The 22,214-nt window shown below is 34.7% G+C and overlaps 3 protein-coding genes across 3 annotated transcripts in view; 2 read left to right on the top strand and 1 right to left on the bottom strand.

The window, feature by feature from the left end:
- kug (FAT atypical cadherin kugelei) overlaps window positions 1-22,214 on the bottom strand; it is a 603,151-nt gene that overhangs the window by 337,956 nt on the left and 242,981 nt on the right. The window lies entirely within an intron of this gene.
- Window positions 201-2,642, top strand: LOC142233285 (uncharacterized). Its single transcript, XM_075304142.1, has 2 exons — window positions 201-396; window positions 452-2,642. The coding sequence occupies exon 2, from the start codon at window positions 714-716 to the stop codon at window positions 2,640-2,642; it is 1,929 nt and encodes a 642-aa protein (XP_075160257.1). The 5' UTR covers window positions 201-396; window positions 452-713.
- On the top strand, window positions 2,693-6,564 carry LOC142237217 (uncharacterized). The gene is made up of 2 exons (XM_075308590.1): window positions 2,693-6,467; window positions 6,523-6,564. The coding sequence occupies exon 1, from the start codon at window positions 2,935-2,937 to the stop codon at window positions 6,274-6,276; it is 3,342 nt and encodes a 1,113-aa protein (XP_075164705.1). The 5' UTR covers window positions 2,693-2,934; the 3' UTR covers window positions 6,277-6,467; window positions 6,523-6,564.

Here is a 22,214-nt window from a genome sequence, read left to right as displayed (position 1 = left end):
TTTTATTGTTGCTATACAGAATTTTGATACTTTATATTTAACAAATGCTCTGATTCTTTTCTTGCGTTTGACAATATGCAGAAGTTTCGCCATTTTTGTAGTGGATTATGGGCGGTCAATATTTAACTGATGAACGGTTACATTTTGTGAAAATGCAGCCATTTTCTTAAAAAAAGGCTAAACATATTTGTTGCAGAACGACTAACAATTTCGTCCTGGAAAAATATTTTGTCTTTACGTTTCAATAATTATGTTTGACTAATTGTGTCGCCTATTGTGATTGATCTATTTTTTGACGTTTGGTTATCCGTAGTTTTGTTTCTCCTTTGATCCTCTTGTTTGCATTCGATTTATTCTCATTTGGAATCACAAAGAGGAAGGAGGTACAAAACTGCGGTGAGTATTTGTAATTTTATATGTATTTTATTTTACAGTTATTTTACATTTTTAGAAATAAACGCTCGATTGTTTGTAATCACATCCATACCTAAAATTTGTTTGTGTTTTCAAACTGTTAAATTGGCAAAACCTCCGGACTCAATTGCGGCCAGCAACATTTTTATTTCGCAGTTGAAGATTTGTATGTGGAAATTGTTAAATGAATATCTTCAACTAGCAAGCCGTCAATTGGAAAACATTGTCGTGTGTGAGCCCTGTAGTTTGCCGATTTGTGTAATATTTTTTGTGAAGAAATTGTTTGAGTTAAATTGGAAATGGCACCACCTGTTCGCCGGAGCCCACCCAATTTACGTAGCACGGCCAGTGCAAGCAGTAAATCTCCGCCTGAGATGAACAACGAAAATATTAACACAACAGCAACTACACCACAACAAGTAATGCCGCCAGCATTAACAACCAGCACAGAAACGCCAAAGGGAACGGGTAGTTCCAATAGAAATCAACAACAAAAACAGCCATCACAGGAAGCCATCCTCCTGATAGACATACAAAAACAGATGTCGGTAATGCAGCGTCAGCTTAAGGATGCACACAACAAACTAGCAGATAGCAACCGTAAATGCCAGCATTTGGAAAGTGTCCTCCAAAAACAAATGTCTAAGGTAAGTGACCATAACCTCAAATCCATTACAGGAACGCAAGATATTGCCGCCATTGACAATGTACCACCACCAATAAATGAATCCCGTTACCTACCACCATTGTCAACAGGCATATCGACAAGTGCAACGACCACCACATTATGCAACAACATCGCCTCAACGTCAACGCAAGTAGCACCCACATATGTAATGCCGTCAAATAGTACATCAACTGCCGCCATGTCGTTTTTCCAGTCAGCGCCAACAATTTGCAGCAGCGCCGCCGTGCCGCCGACGCTACAGTCACCCAGTGCCTCAAATTTGTTATCGCCATCTTGGGTAAATGTACAAAACAACACAAGTCAAATGCCCAACTTGTCAAATACTGTAATGGGTCTGAATTTAAATGGATCTAACCTGATGTCACGAAAAATGCAAGATTTGCCAGAATTTAGTGGACAGCCTGAAGATTGGCCGCTATTTTATACATCATTTACACAAACCACTGCCGCATATGGTTACACAAATTTGGAAAATAATCAACGTTTGTGTAAGTGTTTGAAAGGAGAAGCCCGTGAAGTGGTCAAATCTTTGCTGATTCATCCAAACAATGTAAGTGCTGTCATTGAACAATTGAAATTCCGATTTGGACGCCCAGAGCAACTCATTCAAAGCCAGTTAAGACAAGTAAGGGAGTTGCCACATATATCGGAAAACAACCTAGTGAAGTTAGTGCCGTATTCAACCAAGGTAAAAAATTTAGCTGTCTTCTTGCAATCAGTAAACGGTCAACAACATATTACTAATCCTACATTATTAGAGGAGCTAATTGCGAAGCTCCCCATGAGCAAAAAATTAGAGTGGGCCAAAGTGGCCATGAATATTCAACCCTATCCAACAATTGTGAATTTTAGTGATTGGTTGTGTGAAGTGGCAAATTTAGTTTGCACCATTCAAGATATACATCAGAAAGAACAAAGTCGCCGTGTACTACTACATACAACAGAAAAACAACAACAGTGCCCAGTGTGTAAAGCTAATCATAAAATTTGCGATTGCAGCCGCTTTTTGAATCTGAATGTGAAAGATCGTTGGACACAAGTTAAAAAAATTCGTGCATGTTTTTCATGTTTAAATATTGGTCACAATACACGTGATTGTCGACGAAAGAAAACTTGTGACAAAAATGGATGTTCAAAGATGCATAATAAATTGCTTCATGAGGACGTAGCCTATGATCCACAAAGTACAAATGGTGCTGTTGCAAGTGAACCTCAACAAAATGTACTCAGCTGCTCAGCAGAAGACAGCAAAAAATTATTGTTTCGTGTTTTACCAGTCACATTGTACGGAGAAAATTGTTGCATGAATATTTACGCACTTTTTGATGATGGATCTTCTATCACAATGCTGGATAAAGAAATTGCCGATAAACTTGGAGTTCGAGGAAAAAGTAGTTCCTTAAATATTCAGTGGTTTGGAGGGCGGTCAGCCAGAGAACCGGTAATTTCGTTCAATTTGAAAGTAAGTGGAATTAACAAAAAAAGTTGCCATCTATTGAAAAAAGTATATGCTGTTTCAAATTTGAATTTGCCATCATAAAGCCTCACACAAGATGAAATTGATGAAGTTTTTAAGAAATGCGCCTGTCAAACCGTACACCAACATTGTGCCAAAATTATTAATTGGTTTAGATCATGCATTTTTGGGGTTGCCATCCTGCCGTGAAACAAATAATTTGTTGGGACCCTTTGCGTGTAATACTGAATTGGGGTGGGTGGTGTTTGGTCCATGTCCCAGTGTAGCGCCAACGCAAAATTCATGTCTTTTTGCAAACGTAAGTGGAAATGACGAACTTCATCAAGTTGTTGCAGATTACTTTAATATTGAAAATATGGGCGTGAGAGCAGCTCCTGTTGTTGAAAGTAATGAAATTACAAGAGCCAAACAAATTCTACATGAAACTACAAAAAGAATTGGTCATCGATTCCAAACCGGCCTGTTATGGAAAAATGATTTTGTGGAGTTGCCAGATAATTACGAATTAGCCCTTAGTCGCCTAGAAGGGATCGAGAGGAAGATGAGACGTGACGTAAACTTCGCACACGCCTACAGCGAAGTAATCAATGGTTATATTAATAAGGGATATGTCCGTGAAGTGCCACCAGAAGATATCCGCCTGATATCAAAAAGAAAATGGTACTTGCCACATTTTGCCGTAAGCAACCCTAACAAAGAAAATAAAAAATTGAGATTGGTTTTTGATGCCGCCGCCAAAGTAAACGGAATATCTTTAAATGATAATTTATTAAAAGGACCTCAGTGTATTTCATCATTGCCTACCATATTATTTAATTTCCGTAGTAGAAAAATAGCAGTCAGTGCAGATATTCGAGAGATGTTTCATCAAATCATGATCCAGCCTGATGATCGAATATCACAACGATTTTTGTGGAGATTTGGAAAAACTGATTCCGAGCCAAAGGAATTTGAAATGCTTGTTATGATTTTCGGAGCCGCCTGCTCACCATGTTCAGCAATTCATGTAATGAAAACAAATGCCAAAGAGCATAATGAACTTCTGCCTCGAGCCGTGGAAGCAATATGCGAACATCATTATATGGACGATTTTGTGGACAGTTTTGATTCAATTGAAGAAGCCATTTCTATTTCAAAATATGTTCGAGAAATTCAAAGCAATGGAGGCTTTGAACTTAGAGGATTTACGTCGAATTCTAATGATGTCATCCTGGCACTAGATGGCGCTGCAACATCGAAAAGCATACCTGCCAATGATAATACGGGAAAGATATTGGGTCTTTATTGGGATTCAAAATCAGATATGTTTATGTTTAACTTGAAATTTAACAAGGTTGATCCATCTGTAATTTCTGGAAAGAGAAAGCCAACAAAACGTGAAGTATTATGTGTAATTATGTCAACATTCGACCCTCTTGGATTTTTAAGCCATTTCATAGTTGGCGGTAAATTAGTGTTACGAAGTATATGGAGACGTGATGTTCGATGGGATGAACCAATTCCGGATGACATCAACGTAGCGTGGGATCGATGGCGCTCACAATTAAAAAATATATCGAATTATCGAATGCCACGATTTTACTGCCCACATGGTATGATTAAAAACTTACAACTTCATGTATTTGTTGATGCCAGTGAAGAAGCTTTTGCTGCCGTTGCATATTGGAGATTTGAACTTGCAGATGACACAATTTGTGTAAGTTTTATCTGTTCTAAGACAAAATGCTCGCCTTTGAAGAAAGTTTCTATTCCTCGCCTGGAATTACAAGCCGCTGTACTTGGGGTCAGAGTAAAGCAAAATGTACAGAGGGATCATAATTTTCTTCCTGAAAAAATAATTTTATGGACCGATTCAAAAACTGTTTTAAAATGGATTTCAAGTAAACACCGAGATTATAAGCCATATGTAGCCCATAGAATAGCCGAAATTTTGGATTCGACTGAAGAAAATAATTGGAGATGGATTCCAACTAAATATAATGTAGCCGACGATGCCACTCGCAGCTATAATAATGTTGATTTTTCAGCCACTTCTAGGTGGGTAAATGGTCCGGACTTTTTAAAACAAGCAGAAAACACTTGGTTAACTTTTACCGGTGAAGAACAATTACATGAGGATAATGGTGATGAAGAACTACACCCTAAAGTTTTATTGGTGGTTAACAAAAACAATTTGATTAATTTTGAACGTTTTTCATCATATATCCGTTTAAAAAGATCCGTAGCCCAATTGTATCGCTTTATAGGATTGTGTCGCAAACACTACAGCGATTTAGATCGATATGGAATAACATCAAAAGATTTAGAAAATGCTGAGAAGACCCTGTGCCAACAGGTCCAAAAAGAATCATTCGCTGACGTCATGAATTATATCGAAAAGGGACAGTCAGTCCCAAAAAATAGTAATTTATCGAATTTATTGCCTTATATTGCCGAAGATGGTCTCTTACGCGTATACGGTCGTATAGATGCTGCCAGTTGTTTGCCTTATAGTTCGCGACGACCAATAATATTGCCTAAAGACCATCATTTTACAAAATTATTAGTTCTGCATTATCATTGTCAAATGAAACATCAAAACAGTGAAGCAACTATTTGTGAAATACGTCGTAGGTTTTGGATACCACAAATTAGGAGCTTACTTCGAAAAATAATTTCAAATTGTATGATCTGTAGAATTAAAAACGCTAATCCTGTGGCTCCACTCATGGGACAACTTCCACTTGATCGTCTGGAACCCAATGTGGACCCCTTTAAATATACAGGCTTGGATTACTTTGGCCCTATAAATGTGGCAAATGGTAGAAAAACAGAAAAAAGATGGGTGGCGCTATTTACCTGCCTCACCCTGAGAGCCATCCACTTGGAAATAGCGCACGACTTATCTACCGATTCATGTATTATTGCAATGAGAAATTTTATGAATCGAAGAGGTGTTCCAACAAGAATCCGCTCTGATAACGGCAAAAATTTTATTGGTGCTAACGAAGAAGCTAAACGTTTCAACGAAGTTTTTGATGCTAATCGAGTCCAATGTGAGCTGTCATCGAAAGGTGTTGAGTGGATATTCAATTGTCCTGGAAATCCATCCGAAGGTGGCATATGGGAAAGAATGGTACAGTGTGTTAAAAAAGTGTTATATCATACGATGAAAGATGTGGCCCCAAAAGAACACGTACTACAGTCTCTCCTGATTGAAGCTGAGAATATTGTCAACTCTAGGCCGTTGACACATCTGCCAATTAGTCCACACGAAGAAGAGCCACTTACTCCTAATCATTTTTTGATCGGCCGTGGTAATGTTGCACCAACTCCATCTGTAGATAAACCAGATGACAAACTTTTCTCCCTGAAAAAACAATGGCGAATTGCTAGAAGTCTACGAGACAGATTTTGGAAAAGGTGGGTCGTTGAGTATTTGCCTACGTTGACAAGAAGAGTAAAATGGTGTGAAAAAACTACTCCTATAAAAGTTGGTGATGTGGTTTTCATATGTGATCCTAATCTTCCACGAAGTCAATGGCGCAGAGGTTTGGTCACTTGCGTTCATGCTGGCACTGATGGTGTGGTACGACGAGCTGATGTCAAGACTGCAACTGGAAGCCTACAGCGTGCCGTGTCGAAGTTAGCCGTTCTGGACTTGGATTCTGGTGAAGCTGATCGCTCCACGGGGGTGGGGGTGTTGCAGAACGACTAACAATTTCGTCCTGGAAAAATATTTTGTCTTTACGTTTCAATAATTATGTTTGACTAATTGTGTCGCCTATTGTGATTGATCTATTTTTTGACGTTTGGTTATCCGTAGTTTTGTTTCTCCTTTGATCCTCTTGTTTGCATTCGATTTATTCTCATTTGGAATCACAAAGAGGAAGGAGGTACAAAACTGCGGTGAGTATTTGTAATTTTATATGTATTTTATTTTACAGTTATTTTACATTTTTAGAAATAAACGCTCGATTGTTTGTAATCACATCCATACCTAAAATTTGTTTGTGTTTTCAAACTGTTAAATTGGCAAAACCTCCGGACTCAATTGCGGCCAGCAACAATATTTAAATATTCAATGATCGACATCTCGAAGACTAAGCATTTTTCACAAAATTGTTACTTAACATTTTCTCTTTGAATTACACTTTTTATGCCCCATATGCACTTTTTTTGTTACATTTTGTGATAAATGCAGTAATTTTCTAAAAAAATCTAAAAATATTTACACTTTCAATGATCGACATCTCGCAAACTAAGTTTTTTAAATAAAAGAGTTACTTAACATTTTCTCTTTAGAATACACTTTTTATACCCAATATGCACTTTGTTATTACATTTCGTGAAAAAAGTTAAAAAAACTTAAACTTTCAATAATCGATATCTCAAAAACTATGCTTTTTCAATAAAATAAATACATAACATTTTCGCTTTAAAATACACTTTTTATACTCAATATGCACTTTTTTGCTACGTTTTGTGAAAAAAAAATTTTTTTTGTGAAAAAAGCTAAAAATATTTAAACTTTCAATGACCGATATCTCGAAAACTAAGCATTTTTGGCAAAATTGTTACTTAACATTTTCTCTTTAAAATACACATTTTATCCCCAATATGCACTTTTTTACATTTTTTGAAAAATTCAGTCATTTTCTAAAAAAAGCTAAAAATATTTAAATTTTCAATGATCGATATCTCGAAAACTAACCAATTGTGACAAAATTGTTACATAACATTTTCACTTTAAAATACACTTTTTATGCTCAATATGCACTTTTTTGTTACATTTTGTGGAAAATGCATCCATTTTCGAAAAAAAGAGCTAAAAATATTTTAACGTTTAATGACGGATATCAGAAAACTAAGCATTTTTGACAAACTTGTTACTTAACATTTTCTTTTTAAACTATACTTTTTATGCGCAATATGCACTATTTTGTTACATTTTTGGAAAAATGTAGTTATTTTCTTAGAAAAAGTTAAAAATATTTAAATCTTTCAATGATTAATATCTCGAAAGCTTAGATTTTTTAACAAAATAGTTTCATTACATTTTCTCTTTAAAATACACTGTTTATACCCAATATGCACTTTTTTGTTACATTTCGTGAAAAATTCAGCCATTTTCAAAAAAGGTAAACAAATTTAAATTTTCAATGATCGATATCTCGAAAACTGCGCATTTTTGACAAAATTGTTATTTAACATTTTCTCTTTAGAATATACTCTTTGACCCAATATGAACTTTTTTGTTACATTTGATGAAAAAAGCAGCCATTTTCTTAAAAAAAATTGCTAAAACTATTTAAATTTTCAATGATGGATATCTCGAAAAATAAGCATTTTAACAAAATTTGTACTTAACATTTTCTCTTTAAAGTACACCTTTTATGCTCATTATACACGTTTTTATTACATTTCGTGAAAAATGCAGCTATTTTCTTAAAAATAGATAAAAATATTCAAATTGTAAATGATCAATTTCCCGAAAACTAAGCATTTTCGATTAAATTGTTACCTAACATTTTCTCTTTAAAATACACTTTTTCCACAATATGCACTTTTTTGTTACATTTTTTAATACAAAATATATTGTATAATCATTAGCGTAGCTTGACAATTTTCCTAGGGGGGGCTATAGCCCCCCTAGCTAAAAATTTATATTTCATTTATTTATATTTCAATTAATGTTTTATTTCATAAAAATGAATAAAAAAATTAGACATCAAAATAACTCGAAAATTAATTTATAATAAAGCAACTAAAAGTAGTCCACACATTTCCCAGCAAAAAAATTTGGTAGTTCTTCCAAAGGCACAACTTTAAAAGCACTTCCAGAAGATGTACTCCCAATGTTGTTCTTTATTTCAACTACTCAGGAAGTTCTTTAAATTCAATTTTTTTTATAATTTGGTTTCTTCATACTTTTAATGGGAAATTTTAACTTATTTGTTTCAAATACCTTAAAAACGAAGTAGGAATTCATAAAATGGTACAAATAATTTAAATTTTGTCGAAAAAAAATTCTAAATCCAATCTTAAAAACTTGTGAATTTTTAAAAATATTTGAGGTCAAAAGTTCCGACAAACATTAGAATCCATTAAAAATTATAAAAATTATTTATTTGACAAAATATAACAGAATTTTTTAATATACATTCAAAACATTGAATTCGGATCACACCTAAAGAAGTGATGCAAATTCAGTGCAACGGCTGTTGGAATGGAGGACTTCCGTCCTATGACAATCCCATGTTAAATTCATCGCTTCTTCGCCAATTTTGCACCACTTCCGGATCCAAAAAGATCATTTTCATTACTTTTTTGGTGACGCTTTTTTGGCTGGGCTTGTTTATTTTTTATAAAAATGGAAAATCGTAAATAGGTTTTCAAATTCTGGGGGGGGGCTAAAATTTTTCTGGGGGGGTCTAAGCCCCTCCCCAGAGGCCTTCCTACGCTTATGTGTATAATGAATATATGAATAAGTACTTGAAGGTGAGCCGTTTCAAGTTGAATTCATGTTTAAAATTATGTTTACAATCAAAACTTAAAATTGTTACATTTGAAAAACGCTCATCTTGTGTTTACTGGGAAGCTAAGACCAGAAATAACTACAAAATTGGTAAAGTGGCAACAATGACACTCACTCGTCGTGTGATGTCATCAGTGATGGGAATAATAAAATGTGAGGTACAAAGTTAAAGGGTACTTTTGTGCTATACAGAATTTTGATACTCCATATTTAAACAAGTATATACGGCCGTACGTTCGGCCAGGACGTAGCTTATGTACCGTGGATTGCGTAGAAACTTCTACTGAAGACTGTCATCCACAATCGAATTACTTGGGTTGCGGTAACAATTGCCGATGGCAAGGTATCTTAAAACTTCCTAACACCGTCTTCTAAATTACAAGGTAGTCCATACGTAGTATATATTAAACTAAAAAAGGCCGATTAAATACGTATATAATTAAGTTTAAGGTTTCTATAGAAATAAAATTTTGACAACATTTTCTATAGAAATGAAATTTGGGAAAAATTTTCTATAGAAATAAAATTTGGAACAAATTGTCTATAGAAATAAACTTTTGACAAAATTTTCTATAGAAATAAAATGATGACAAAAGTTTCTATAGAAATAAAATTTTTACAAAATTTTCTATAGAAATAACATTTTGACAATGTTTTCCATAAAAATAAAATTTTGGTAGATTATTTTTGGCTCGAGTGGCAACCATGAATATGAACCGATATGGACCAATTTTTGTATGATTGGGGATCGGCTATATATAACTATAGACCGATATGGAAAAATTTTGGCATGGATATTAGCGGCCTTATACTAACACCACGCTGCAAATTTCAACCGGATCGGATGAATTTTGCTTCTCTAAGAGGCTCCGGAGATCAAATCTGGGGAACGGTTTATATGGGGGCTATATATAATTATGGACCGATATGGACCAATTCTTGCGTGTTTGTTGGAGACCACATTCTAACACCACGTTCCAAATTTCAACCGGATCGGATGAATTTTGCTCCTCCAAGAGGCTCCGGAGAACAAATCTGGGGATCGATTTATATGGGGGCTCTATATAATTATGGGCCGATATGGACCAATTCTTGCATGCATATACTAACACCACGTACCCAATTTCAACCGGATCGGATGAATTTTGCTCCTCTAAGATGCTCCGGAGGTCAAATCTGGGGATCGGTTTATATGGGGGCTATATATAATTATGGGCCGATGTGGACCAATTTTTGCATGGTCATTAGAGAACATATACCAACACCATGTACCAAATTTCAGCCGGATCGGATGCAATTTGCTTCTCTTAGAGGCTCCGCAAGACTCCCAGATATGGGCCGATGTGGACCAATTTTTGCATGGTCATTAGAGAACATATACTAACACCACGTACCCAATTTCAACCGGATCGGATGAATTTTGCTCCTCTAAGATGCTCCGGAGGTCAAATCTGGGGATCGGTTTATATGGGGGCTATATATAATTATGGACCGATGTGGACCAATTTTTGCATGGTTGTTAGAGACCATATACTAACACCATGTACCAAATTTCAGCCGGATCGGATGAAATTTGCTTCTCTTAGAGGCTCCGCAAGCCAAATCGGGGGATCGGTTTATATGGGGGCTATATGTAATTATGGACCGATATGGACCAATTTCTGCATGGTTGTTAGAGACCATATACTAGCACCATGTACCAAATTTCAGCCCGATCGGATGAAAGTTGCTTCTCTCAGAGCAATCGCAAGCCAAATTTGGGGGTCCGTTTATATGGGGGCTATACGTAAAAGTGGACCGATATGGCCCATTTGCAATACCATCCGACCTACATCAATAACAACTAATTGTGCCAACTTTCAAGTCGATAGCTTGTTTCGTTCGGAAGTTAGCGTGATTTCAACAGACGGACGGACGGACGGGCATGCTCAGATCGTCTCAGAATTTCACCACGACCCAGAATATATATATATACTTTATGGGGTCTTAGAGCAATATTTCGATGTGTTACAAACGGAATGACAAAGTTAATATACCCCCATCCTATGGTGGAGGGTATAAAATTGCTCTGATGTTTTTCTTGCCTTTGACAATATGCAAAAGTTTCGCATTTTTGCAATGAATTATGGGCGGACAATAGTTAAATTTTGAATGGTTACATTTTGCGAAAAATGCAGCCATTTTCTTAAAAAATGGATAAAAATATTTAAATTTGAATGATCGATATCTCGAAACTAAGCATTTTTCACAAAATTGTTACATGACATTTTCTCTTTAAAATACACTTTTTATGTCCAATATGCTCTTTTCTGTTACATTTTGTGAAAAATGCAGCCATTTTCTAAAAAAAAGAGCTAAACATATTTTAACTTTTAATGATGGATATCTCGAAAACTAAGCATTTTTGATAAACTTGTTACTTAACATTTTCTTTTTAAAATATACTTTGTATGCCCAATATGCACTTTTTTGTCACATTTTGTGATAAGTATAACCATTTTCTAAAAAAAAGCTAAAATTATTTAAACTTTCAATGATCGATATCTCGAAAACTAAGCATTTTCGACAAAATTGTTACTTAACATTTTCTCTTTAGAATACACATTTTATACCCAATATGCACTTCTTTTGTTATATTTTGTGAAAAATTCAGCAATTTTCCAAAAAGTGTAAACGATCGATATATCGAAAACTAAGGCTTTTCGACAAAATTGTCTTAACATTTACTCTTTGAAATATGCTATTTCCAAAATGCGTTTTTTTTTTAAATTTTGTCAAAAGCGCAGCAATTTTTTTAAAAATGTTTTAATATTTGATTTTCAAGGATCTATAATTTGATAATGAAGATTTTTTGACAAAAAATTTTTCTTAACATTTTCTGTTTCAAATAAACTATGTATTCCCTGCATTTTTTAATTTGATTTTTGTGTTGCATTAGGTATGTTTTTTTAAAGCTTTATTCCACCATGTTCATCACATTTCTTAAAAATTTTGGCAAATTAAAAGTAATTCCCACATAATTTGGAAATGTATTGAATGTATTTGAATTTACATTGAAAATGATGTTTACCATCAAACTTAAAAAGGGTTACATTTGAAAAATGATCATCCTGTGTTTAAAGGAAAGCTAAGATCAGAAATAGCTACAAAATAAATAAACTCTATATTAAAAAAAATTATGATATTTTCCATACTATTAAGTAGCGATGCATTCCGATTTGAAGATTACAATTGACAAATTATTGCTAATGTATAGAATTTGACTGTTGAGGGTAATATATGCAGATTTTATTTTTACTCCTCTGAAAAATGTTTGGAGAAATGTAGAAGTTAAGCATTTTTCAAACGGCGGTAAAAATTGCCCCAAATTATGTGCAATGTGGCAATCCTTAAACGCTTTATGTGTTGCGCATAGAATGGGGACATGTACTCAAAATATGCGGTGTATAGGAGGAAGTCCCGAGAATATGCGGAAAAGAGAAAATTGGTTATATATCGGGGACATATTATATATTTGTCATTATTTTGTTAATTATATTCTTTATTTTCAGGTAGCACTATATCATTCAGATGTACATGCTATGCGGTACGTTCCCGTAAAGACACTTTCTGTTATGTATTTAAATGATGTTTTTTTTTGTATTTTGTATTTTTTAATTTTACCTTTAAATATGTTTGTGAAATATATTAATTTTAATTTAATATAATTCATGTTAATAAATAAATTAAAATAATGAAATTATATTTTAATCGATTTGTGGTCTACTTATTGCAATACTGAGATGAAGCTATTTATATATGTATCCTACACTTACTACTTATTTCTTGTGCTAAACGTAATGCTAAGGATATCCAATTGGCTCCTTCCAATGGCATCCCCAAGTTAAATTCACCAGTTAAATACATGTCGAGTATATTTGGGAGTAACTAGTGGTACTTATTGGTGACAGGTGAATTTGATAGTCAATAACTAGTTATTTGAACAAGCGGGGAAGTAACCTTATATGTGAATGTGTTGGACGCGTTGGAGTAAAATACAATATTAGGATATTAAACTTAATATACTCGTAGATATGGATATACAAATTTAATTAAATAATTTATAGAGCTCAGTTTTAAGAGTTGCAGAGTTGCTTATGCACTGTATGTTTGAAGGTAGTTCATTCCAGAGACGTATAGTGGAGGAAAGAAATTGTCTTTCTGAATTTAGACAGACCATTCTTGGTGTTGAGTTTCAGTCCTCTCTGTGATTGGTTTATGTGATTAGTTCAATTCAAATTTGAATTAAACGTTAATCCTAAATTCGTGGCTGGAACTACACAGGGTATGATAATGTTGTTGAGTTTAACGCTGATGTTATACACACAAAAAAAAATTTCTGGTTCAATCACGAAATTAATTGATCCAATTAATTTTTTAATTGAAATGTCTTCAATCACAGAAATGATAGTATCAATTAAAAAATTAATTGAAGGTCAATTAAAAAATTAATTGATCCAATTAAAAAATTAATTGATCCAATTAAAAAATTAATTGATACTATTAATTTTTGTGATTGATTTTTGTTTCAATTAAAAAATTTGTTGAATCAATTAAATTTTTAATTGAATATTTTTTAAAACTCAATTAAAATTTTAATTGGAAAAATTTTCGTGAAATTTTGTTCTGTGTACATCGCTGTAGTTTTTCGCTTCCAAATGGTTAAAAATTTAGATTTCGTCGGATTTATAAATAGCCCATTATTTTTTGCCCATGTATGGACACGATATAAGTCGTCATTTATGTTAATAAGAAATTATTATACTTCTGACAGTTTTGCAGCAGTATATAATTGTACATCATCTGCGTACATTTGCATTTTACAATTGGTTAGCACGTCTGGTAGGTCGTTATATACATAGAAAACAACAAAGGCCAAAGTATATATCCTTGAGGAACGCCTTTGGTTATTTTCAACATACTGGAACATAAGATATCTGAAGTAACCGCTTGTGTTCTGTTTGACAAATACGAAGATAGAAGCTAACATACCGAGTCAGAGAAGGTAAATAGTTTGTTAAGCTTAGCAATTAAAATGTGATGATCAATAGTATCAAAGGCTTTACTGTGGTCTAAAAGAACTAAGAATGATACCATTTTATCATCCATATTATGGCGTATATCCTCAATTACATCTATAAGAGCGGTTGTACAGCTCCTCCTTTTTCCGAAAGCTAGACTGTCTGTCAATTAATAAGTTTTTGCTCTCTATAAATTTAATTATCTGAAGAGACATGATTCGTTCCAGAGCTTTTGACAAAAACGGTAGTATGGCTATAGGCCTATACTAATTATTATTCTTGGGTATTGGGATCATTTTCGCTATTTTCCATTCTATAGAAAAATTCGATTTTGTTAGTGCAGTATTGCAAATATGTGAAATATGTGAAACAGTCTGGGAATCAGTATTTTCAAAAATCGTGGATTTATTTCATCTAGACCTGTGGCGTTAGACTTAATATACTCAATACTTTCATTTTTTTTTGGTCAGCACAACGAAATGTGAATGGATTTTCAATAGGTGCAGTAGACATTTGGTCATAAATGTCTGGGGACGGTGGCGTTGATTCGATGTTAACAAAACGTTTATTTGGTAGATGTACTTCGGGCCCAATGTCGATATTGCGAATTTCTTTCCACTGACTTTTACAATCAACGGCTTTCCGGGATCATTCTTGAAAATATGATTTTTTCGGCATGTTAATATGTTTTGCAACTAGTTTTATTGCGCTATTAAAGATATTATGTAAAGGCGGCGTTTTATAACGTTTCCAGCATTTTTAAGCTAAAATTTCTGTAATCTATCAATTTTCTGATGTTAGAGGTGAACCACGGTGTGTTTTGTGTTTTTATTTTTATGGTTTTTACAGGAATAAAGGAATTATAAAGCATTAGTACATGATTTTGTATGAAATTTACTTGATCATTAACTGATTCAAGCTCATAATTCCATGGAACTTCATCAACCGTCGAACTGAACGGACGCGTTTTTTTAATAGCGGATTATCTCATCGTGGTGGGAAATTAAGCCACCATGCAGCGAAATTCAAAGTCGTCCACTGGGTAGCTAACTTCAGAGCTAAGTGGACGGGTATCGACTGAAGTTATAAATTTGGGCAATGACCAAGAGTTGATCAAAATTAGTCGACCTGCAGTCGAACCATACCTAAAGTAACGACATCAAAAGGAGGTAATCCCTCACAAAAGGAACGCAGAAATGTCTTGTTTATCATACACACAAAAAATTATCACCAAAATTTTTTCAATTAAACACTTAATTGAATTCAATTAATATGTTAATTGATTCAATTAATTATTTAATCAAATCCGAATAAAAACCAATTAAAAAAATTATTGATATTTGTTACGTTTCCAATTAAAATTTTAATGGATTCAACCAATTTGTTAATCAATTCGGAAATAATTTTCAATTACAAACGTGATTGAAAATTTTTCCGTTTCCAATTACACATGCGATTGATCCAATCACCTTTGTGATTGAAATTGAATAATTTTGAGCGATGGAAAGAACGAAAAGAGAACAAGAGATCGGGTATTTATTCAACTATGTATAATGGAGAGATCAGTCTGTGGAAGTAACTCGTAACGAACGGTCGGGTTTTTGTTTTTCGCGTAAATTGAAAAACATGATTGGCGACATTCTGTCTGCTGCATTCAAAATGTGTGCATAAATGTTTTGAACGCAACAACAAATCATGGCAAAGGGTTGAAATAAATAAAGTGTGCAACAACAAATGTCCACGTGGTAAAGGTTTGAAAAAATATATGACAACGCATTTGAAATTAACTGTGTTTGTGTTTTGTGGTATTGTAAAAATGAAAAACAATCTACTTTTATTGAAGTAAGAAATTGTGAAATGTGAATACCGTTTTCCATTGCAGTCTGTTTACATTAACCGGACTAAAATAATATATTTTTTATTCATTTCTTTTAGTGACCAATTTTATTTCGTAAAACTGACCAATCAATCCCATCAACTCCATCATTTTATCAAATATATAAGAATATGTTTATAATCAAAAAGTGGGTACACTCATAATGCTATATGGTGTTGTAGTCTGGTGACCGGCACTTCACCAGCCGACAAATTTAGACAAAGTTCAGCGTATGACGTGCTTGTGTAACTCAGGCGCATTCAGCAAGACAGGAACAAATTCCCTTAATGTCATGTTGCAGTCTGCTGCAACAACGGCTGTGCGGTTGCGCGAGCCATCGCTGTGGTCAGAAAAAATGTACGGCCACAGTTCGGTCCTCAAAATAATCCCAGATGTGCCTAACGTAGTGGATTACACTTTGGCGAGTCCACTTTTCGACAAAAGGTTTGAAACTCTAATTCCCAACAGTGAGGCGTGGTGTACACAGACCCCGGGGAATAAAAGATATATAGATTTCTACACTGATGACTCCAAATTGGATGGACAAGTGGGTTTCGGAGTATATTCTAAAGAACTGGAACTTCGAATAGCGAAAAGATTACCTAATCACTGTAGTGTTTTTCACGCTGAAATATTAGCAATAAAAGAGGTGGCGAATTGGCTGAGAAGTAATGTTCCAAAAATTGTTGGCATTAATATATACTCAGACAGTCAACCTGCAATAAAATCCTTGGACTCTGTGTTTCTTTAATCGAAAACGACCATCACTGCCGCAAATCTCTCAATGAGATGGCTGAGCAGTACAATATTCACCTAATGTGGGTGCCTGGTCATAGGAACATACCGGGGAACTGTCAAGCAGATGAGTTAGCAAGGCTAGGAACTTCCTTACATATTCCAGGGGAACTAGAATCTGTTGGTATGTCTCTGGCAACCTGCAAGCTCTTACTGCTTGAGAAGGCCGTCATGATGGCAAATGTTCGATGGGAGAATTGCAAGGGTTGTAACGACACCAAGCAAATATGGCCCCTTTTAAACTTAAACCGCACACTAGATATGCTAGTGTTCTCAACACGTCAGATATCACTTCTGATATCTGCTATAACGGGTCGCTGACTGATAGGCGAATTTGCAAAATCTATTGATGCGAAGTATAATGACTATTGTATGAGCTGTCATGATGCGGAGGAAAAGGAATCAATTAAACACCTCTTGTGTGAGTGTCCTGCATTTTGTGTAAGGCTTAAGCAAATTTTAGGGGCATGTAGCTTTAGATTTCTGGCGGACCTGGAAAACGATAACTTAGGCAGTCTGTAGTATAAGAGAGAGCAAAAAAATAGCACAAATTAAAAAAGAAAGGATTTTACACCCTGAACCACTTTGTAGATCTCCATTCTCGATTCCATCTTAAATATTTCAAATGTTGTGAGTGCTATATATAAAGGTTTATATTCCCATATACATATATTTAAATCACAGATTTGGAAACAAACAAATTTTTACACTTCTATAAAATCGCTCCCGGCTCATACCCTGTGACGGAACAGAAAGTAAAAAAAGAGTGAGTGGAGAGGAAAGTCGGACGAGGCCGACAATATCATACCCTGAACTACCCCTACTATATTAGTAAAACCTACGTTTGGGGTATTATTAAAATAAGTTTATGAGATAAATCTGGATCGAATACGATGTCTCTCACATATTCCCATATCTGTATATAAGAAAATTAAAGGTTACAACCAAAAATACGTTCAAATATAAGACATGTGTTTCAAAACTTTATTTTAAAGACGGTTTTTACATAGCATAATTTCTACTTGAATTCGAGTCTGGACATAGAAAGAAGAGTTATCGTTAGTACGTTTCTAAAGGACTATAATAGCACACGAAGAAAACTAATAAATTCAAATTTGTTTTTTTGTGTCAAGCAAAAATTTAAAAGAAAGAATTATGTTTAAAATGTATCCTACTTGAATTCTCCGCTTCGCTAGGTTGGAATCAAAACCAAAATCATTAGCGTAAAGATAAAATCTTTGGAACCGGGCAAAAATTTTCTCTGTGTAGAATGTAGATCCTCTCAATGAGACAATAATTCATAATATGAATAGAAACAAACCCCATGAAAATGTTGAGTTCTTAAAAATACTATGACTAAGAGTCCATCACATGTAAATTTGCATGCTAAGAGTAGTCATCATAACATATCATGACTAATCGTAGAATGCAAGTGCGATGTTGTCTTTGTCTCTTCAAATTACTCTCAGTAAAATCTTATCGCATGTAAGCTTGCTTTCTCAGAGCAGGCATACCCAGCAAAAACTAGGTAACCACATCTCATTATAATTGCCATTACCAGGAGTAAAGCCGTCATTACACGTTGCATTACATTGTGGTGAGGTGTAATGACTAACTGGTAATGACAATAATAAATACTTCTCGGACAATAATTGGCTATTTGGCATGCTTTGGTATATCTACGAATAAATGATTACATTTTAGGTGATTATATGCTTTAAAAGCACTACTTATTTCATGGCCGAAGGTATGCCTGGGGAGAAGTACTTTCCACCTAGGACATATGTATGTAAATGTAATCCGGAGCGATGCCAATTAATAAGTGGTTATTTTTTAAATATGCTTAGGATTACCGGGCAATGAGAGCTTTTGCTGGGTAATATTTGACTAGTAGAAGAATGCAAATGTGCAGTTGTTTGTTCTATAAATAGACATTAGCTTATGTGGGAGTTTTAGCATCAATATATTAAAACAGGCGATGGATGAGTAGAACACAGGACTAACAAGAGTGAGGCCCAGGTTCGAAGCCGGCGGCGGCGAAAATCAAGTAAGTAAAAAAATAAAATATAATGGTAGGAATGTTTAATTAAAGACTGATACATAAGAAAAATTATATGAAATATAAAAAATACGGAAGTTTGTTATTTTTTTGTCTGAGCACATTCCAAAATGACACTTTTCTAGTCTTATCAAATGCCTGCATTTGCAGGGGGTTTTCCATGCCTGTCAAATGAGGCATTATAATAGCGCTCTTTTTGCAGTATATTCTTCCCCCTACTATGAGAAGCGTAACGCCGTGTAAATCTGAAAGCGAGTACGTATGTGTTTTACATGCCTACTGCATGTGTTGGGAGGCATTATAAAACGTCTGCTATACGCCTATTTCCGCTGATGGGAAGACGATTGAAAGCATTGATCCCCAAGACGTTTTTGAGATATTGGAATCGTCTTCTATTCTTTTCTCACCGTGGTTATAAATTAACATTTCGAAATGTACGAATGGTATGCTCTTTTGTAGTATATTATTGATGTTTTGTTGAACTTAACAATTTGTGTTGTTTTAACAAATTTAATGATACAAAACCTGCTCAACCAAAAATGACGCTGCGCCCCCCTTGGCGAGGACACCGTGTTCGAGAGGAGGTTTCTACTGCCTTAAAACTCAACAAAGTTGAACCGATGGTTATTGCGAGAGTCACCGAGATCTCTGAAGAAGACATTCTTGATGACTCGATTGAAACGGTTGATGTGACGGTTGTCGAAAATCTCGATGGTCCTACGGATCCTCCAGATAAATCTTCACCATTTTAAGGTTGCTTGCGCTGCCTTAAAAGTTAATAAAATAATGCCAGATGTGCCTAACGTAGTGGATTACATTCTGGCGAAACCACTTTTCGACAAAATGTTTTAAACTCTAATTCCCAACAGTGAGGCGTGGTGCACACAGACCCCGGGGAATAAACGATATATAGATTTCTATACTGATGGCTCCAAATTGGATGGACAAGTGGGTTTCGGATATATTCTAAAGATCTGGAAATTCGAATAGCGAAAAGATTACTTAAGTGGGTTTCGGAGTATATTCTAAAGATCTGGAAATTCGAATAGCGAAAAGATTACTTAAACACTGTAGTGTTTTTCAGGCTGAAATATTAACAATAAGAGAGGTTGCGAATTGGCTGAGAAGTAATGTTCCAAAAAATTTTGCTATTAATATATACTCAGACAGTCAACCTGCAATAAAATCCTTGGACTCTGTGTTCCTTAACTCGAAACCGGCCATCGACTGCCGCTAATATCTCAACGAGATGGCTGACCACAATATTCACCTGATATGGGTGCCTGGTCATAGGAACATACCGGGGAACTACGAAGCGGATGAGTTAGCAGGGCTAAGAACTACCTTACATATTCCATGGGAACTAGAATCTGTTGATGCCTCTGGCTACCTGCAAACTCATACTGCGCGAGAAGGCTGTTGTGATAGCAAATGTTCGATGGGAGAATTGCAAGGGTTGTAACGACATCATGCATATATGGCCCCATTTAAACTTAAACCGCACACTAGATATGCTAGTGTTCTCAAGACGTCGGATATCACTCCTGATATCTGCTATAACGGGTCGCTGCCTGATAGGCGATTTTGCTAAAACTATTGGCGCGAAGTTTAATACTATTGTATGAGCTGTCATGATTCGGAGGAAAAGGAATCAATTAAACACCTCTTGTGTGAGTGTCATTCATTTTGTGTAAGGCGTAAGCAAATTTTAGGGGCATATAGCTTTAGATTACTGGCGGACCTGAAAAACGTTAACTTAAGCAGTCTGCTAATGTTTTTGTTATAAATAAATATGAAAAACAATGCATCGAACAAAGTATTACATAAAGCAAAAAACAATAAATATTAAACAAAATAACAATTTGATTAAATCTTATAATAAATAAATTAAAAATGTGAAAAAATAACTAAATAAATAAAATAAAAGTTCCTACCAAAAACTCATACTCGTAACACTATACTATATTAAAATAAAAAAGAGACAAACCAAGTTATGCCACACAGAAATAGTGGCATTATAAGTGCTAGTACCAGATGCTTTTTAATCTCAGATGACAAATATAGGTCCAAATTGTATAATTTTCTTAACAAGAAGTTTACTTTGGAGATAATGGAATTAATGTGAACCCCAAAACCTAATTTATTATCTATAACCAAACCGAGGCATTTAACCGAGTTTACAACTTCTATAGATCTACTATAGATGGAAACTGATAATGTATTTGATGGAATATTTCCAAAGAATACAGCCTTCATATTGACTGAGAGAACATTTCCATTCAACCAACCAACGAGAATGTTCAATAGTACTATGTAAGACATCTAAGAATACACGATCACCTTTAAACAAAAGTTGGATATCATCAGCGTACGCAAACGGCAAACAATTACGGGCACTAATTCGATCAAACAAATCATTAACAAACATAATAAACAGAAGCGGTACAAGAACAGAACCTTGAGGGACACACACTAATAACAGGAAGAATAGACGACTTACCGTTATTAACACATACATATTGCCTCCGACCCGATAAATATGAATACATCAATCTACACGCAGAGCTAGAAAATCCATATATGTTGTGAAGCTTTGCTACTAAAGCTGCATGATCTATTCTATCAAGGTCAGGTGATAGAAGAACACAACAACCATCATTAGCAGTCTGTTGCCGAATGTTTTCTGTCAAGCCGATAAGAAGTGACGTTGTACTTCTGTTTGGCCGAAACCCACACTGAGAGTCGTGCAGAAGTTAGGAGCTATCTATGTGCCTACAAATCTGATACTTCATTAAACTATTTTCGACATAATTGGTACTATAGATATTGGTCTAAAATCCTCGGAATTGGCACAATTTTGGCCACTTTCCAATCTGACAGAAAAACAGACGTAGTTAATAATGTATTAACAACATGCAACACATAACGACCAATATAGGGGAACATTATTTTTAAACACTTCAAATTCACCTCATCATAACCAACAACAGTATCTTTAATCTTTACAAATGCATCTAATAGCCCAACAATCTACAGTACGAAAATAAAAACCATCTACAACATTGTCAGGCACAACAGGTACACCTAAATTTACATGCCTTTCATTTGACTGACAACAATAGTTCAAATCATCAAATTTGACATCATGTATAACATCAACACGATAATTACTAACGCCATGCTTTCTCAGTATCTTCCAAATTTCCTTCGAAGACTTATCCCTAAACATATCCTTATGAACTTTCCGCTAATATGCCAGATTAATTTCTTTGCCGTATTCCTACATTTACAAATTAACATCCAATGTCTCATTTCTTTCACGAATATA

The sequence above is a fragment of the Haematobia irritans genome, chromosome 4 (genome assembly GCF_050003625.1).
Source record: "Haematobia irritans isolate KBUSLIRL chromosome 4, ASM5000362v1, whole genome shotgun sequence".
Classification (NCBI taxonomy): Eukaryota; Metazoa; Arthropoda; class Insecta; order Diptera; family Muscidae; genus Haematobia; species Haematobia irritans.
Note: the sequence above shows the minus strand (reverse complement) of the source record. Positions and strands in the feature narration are given on the sequence as shown.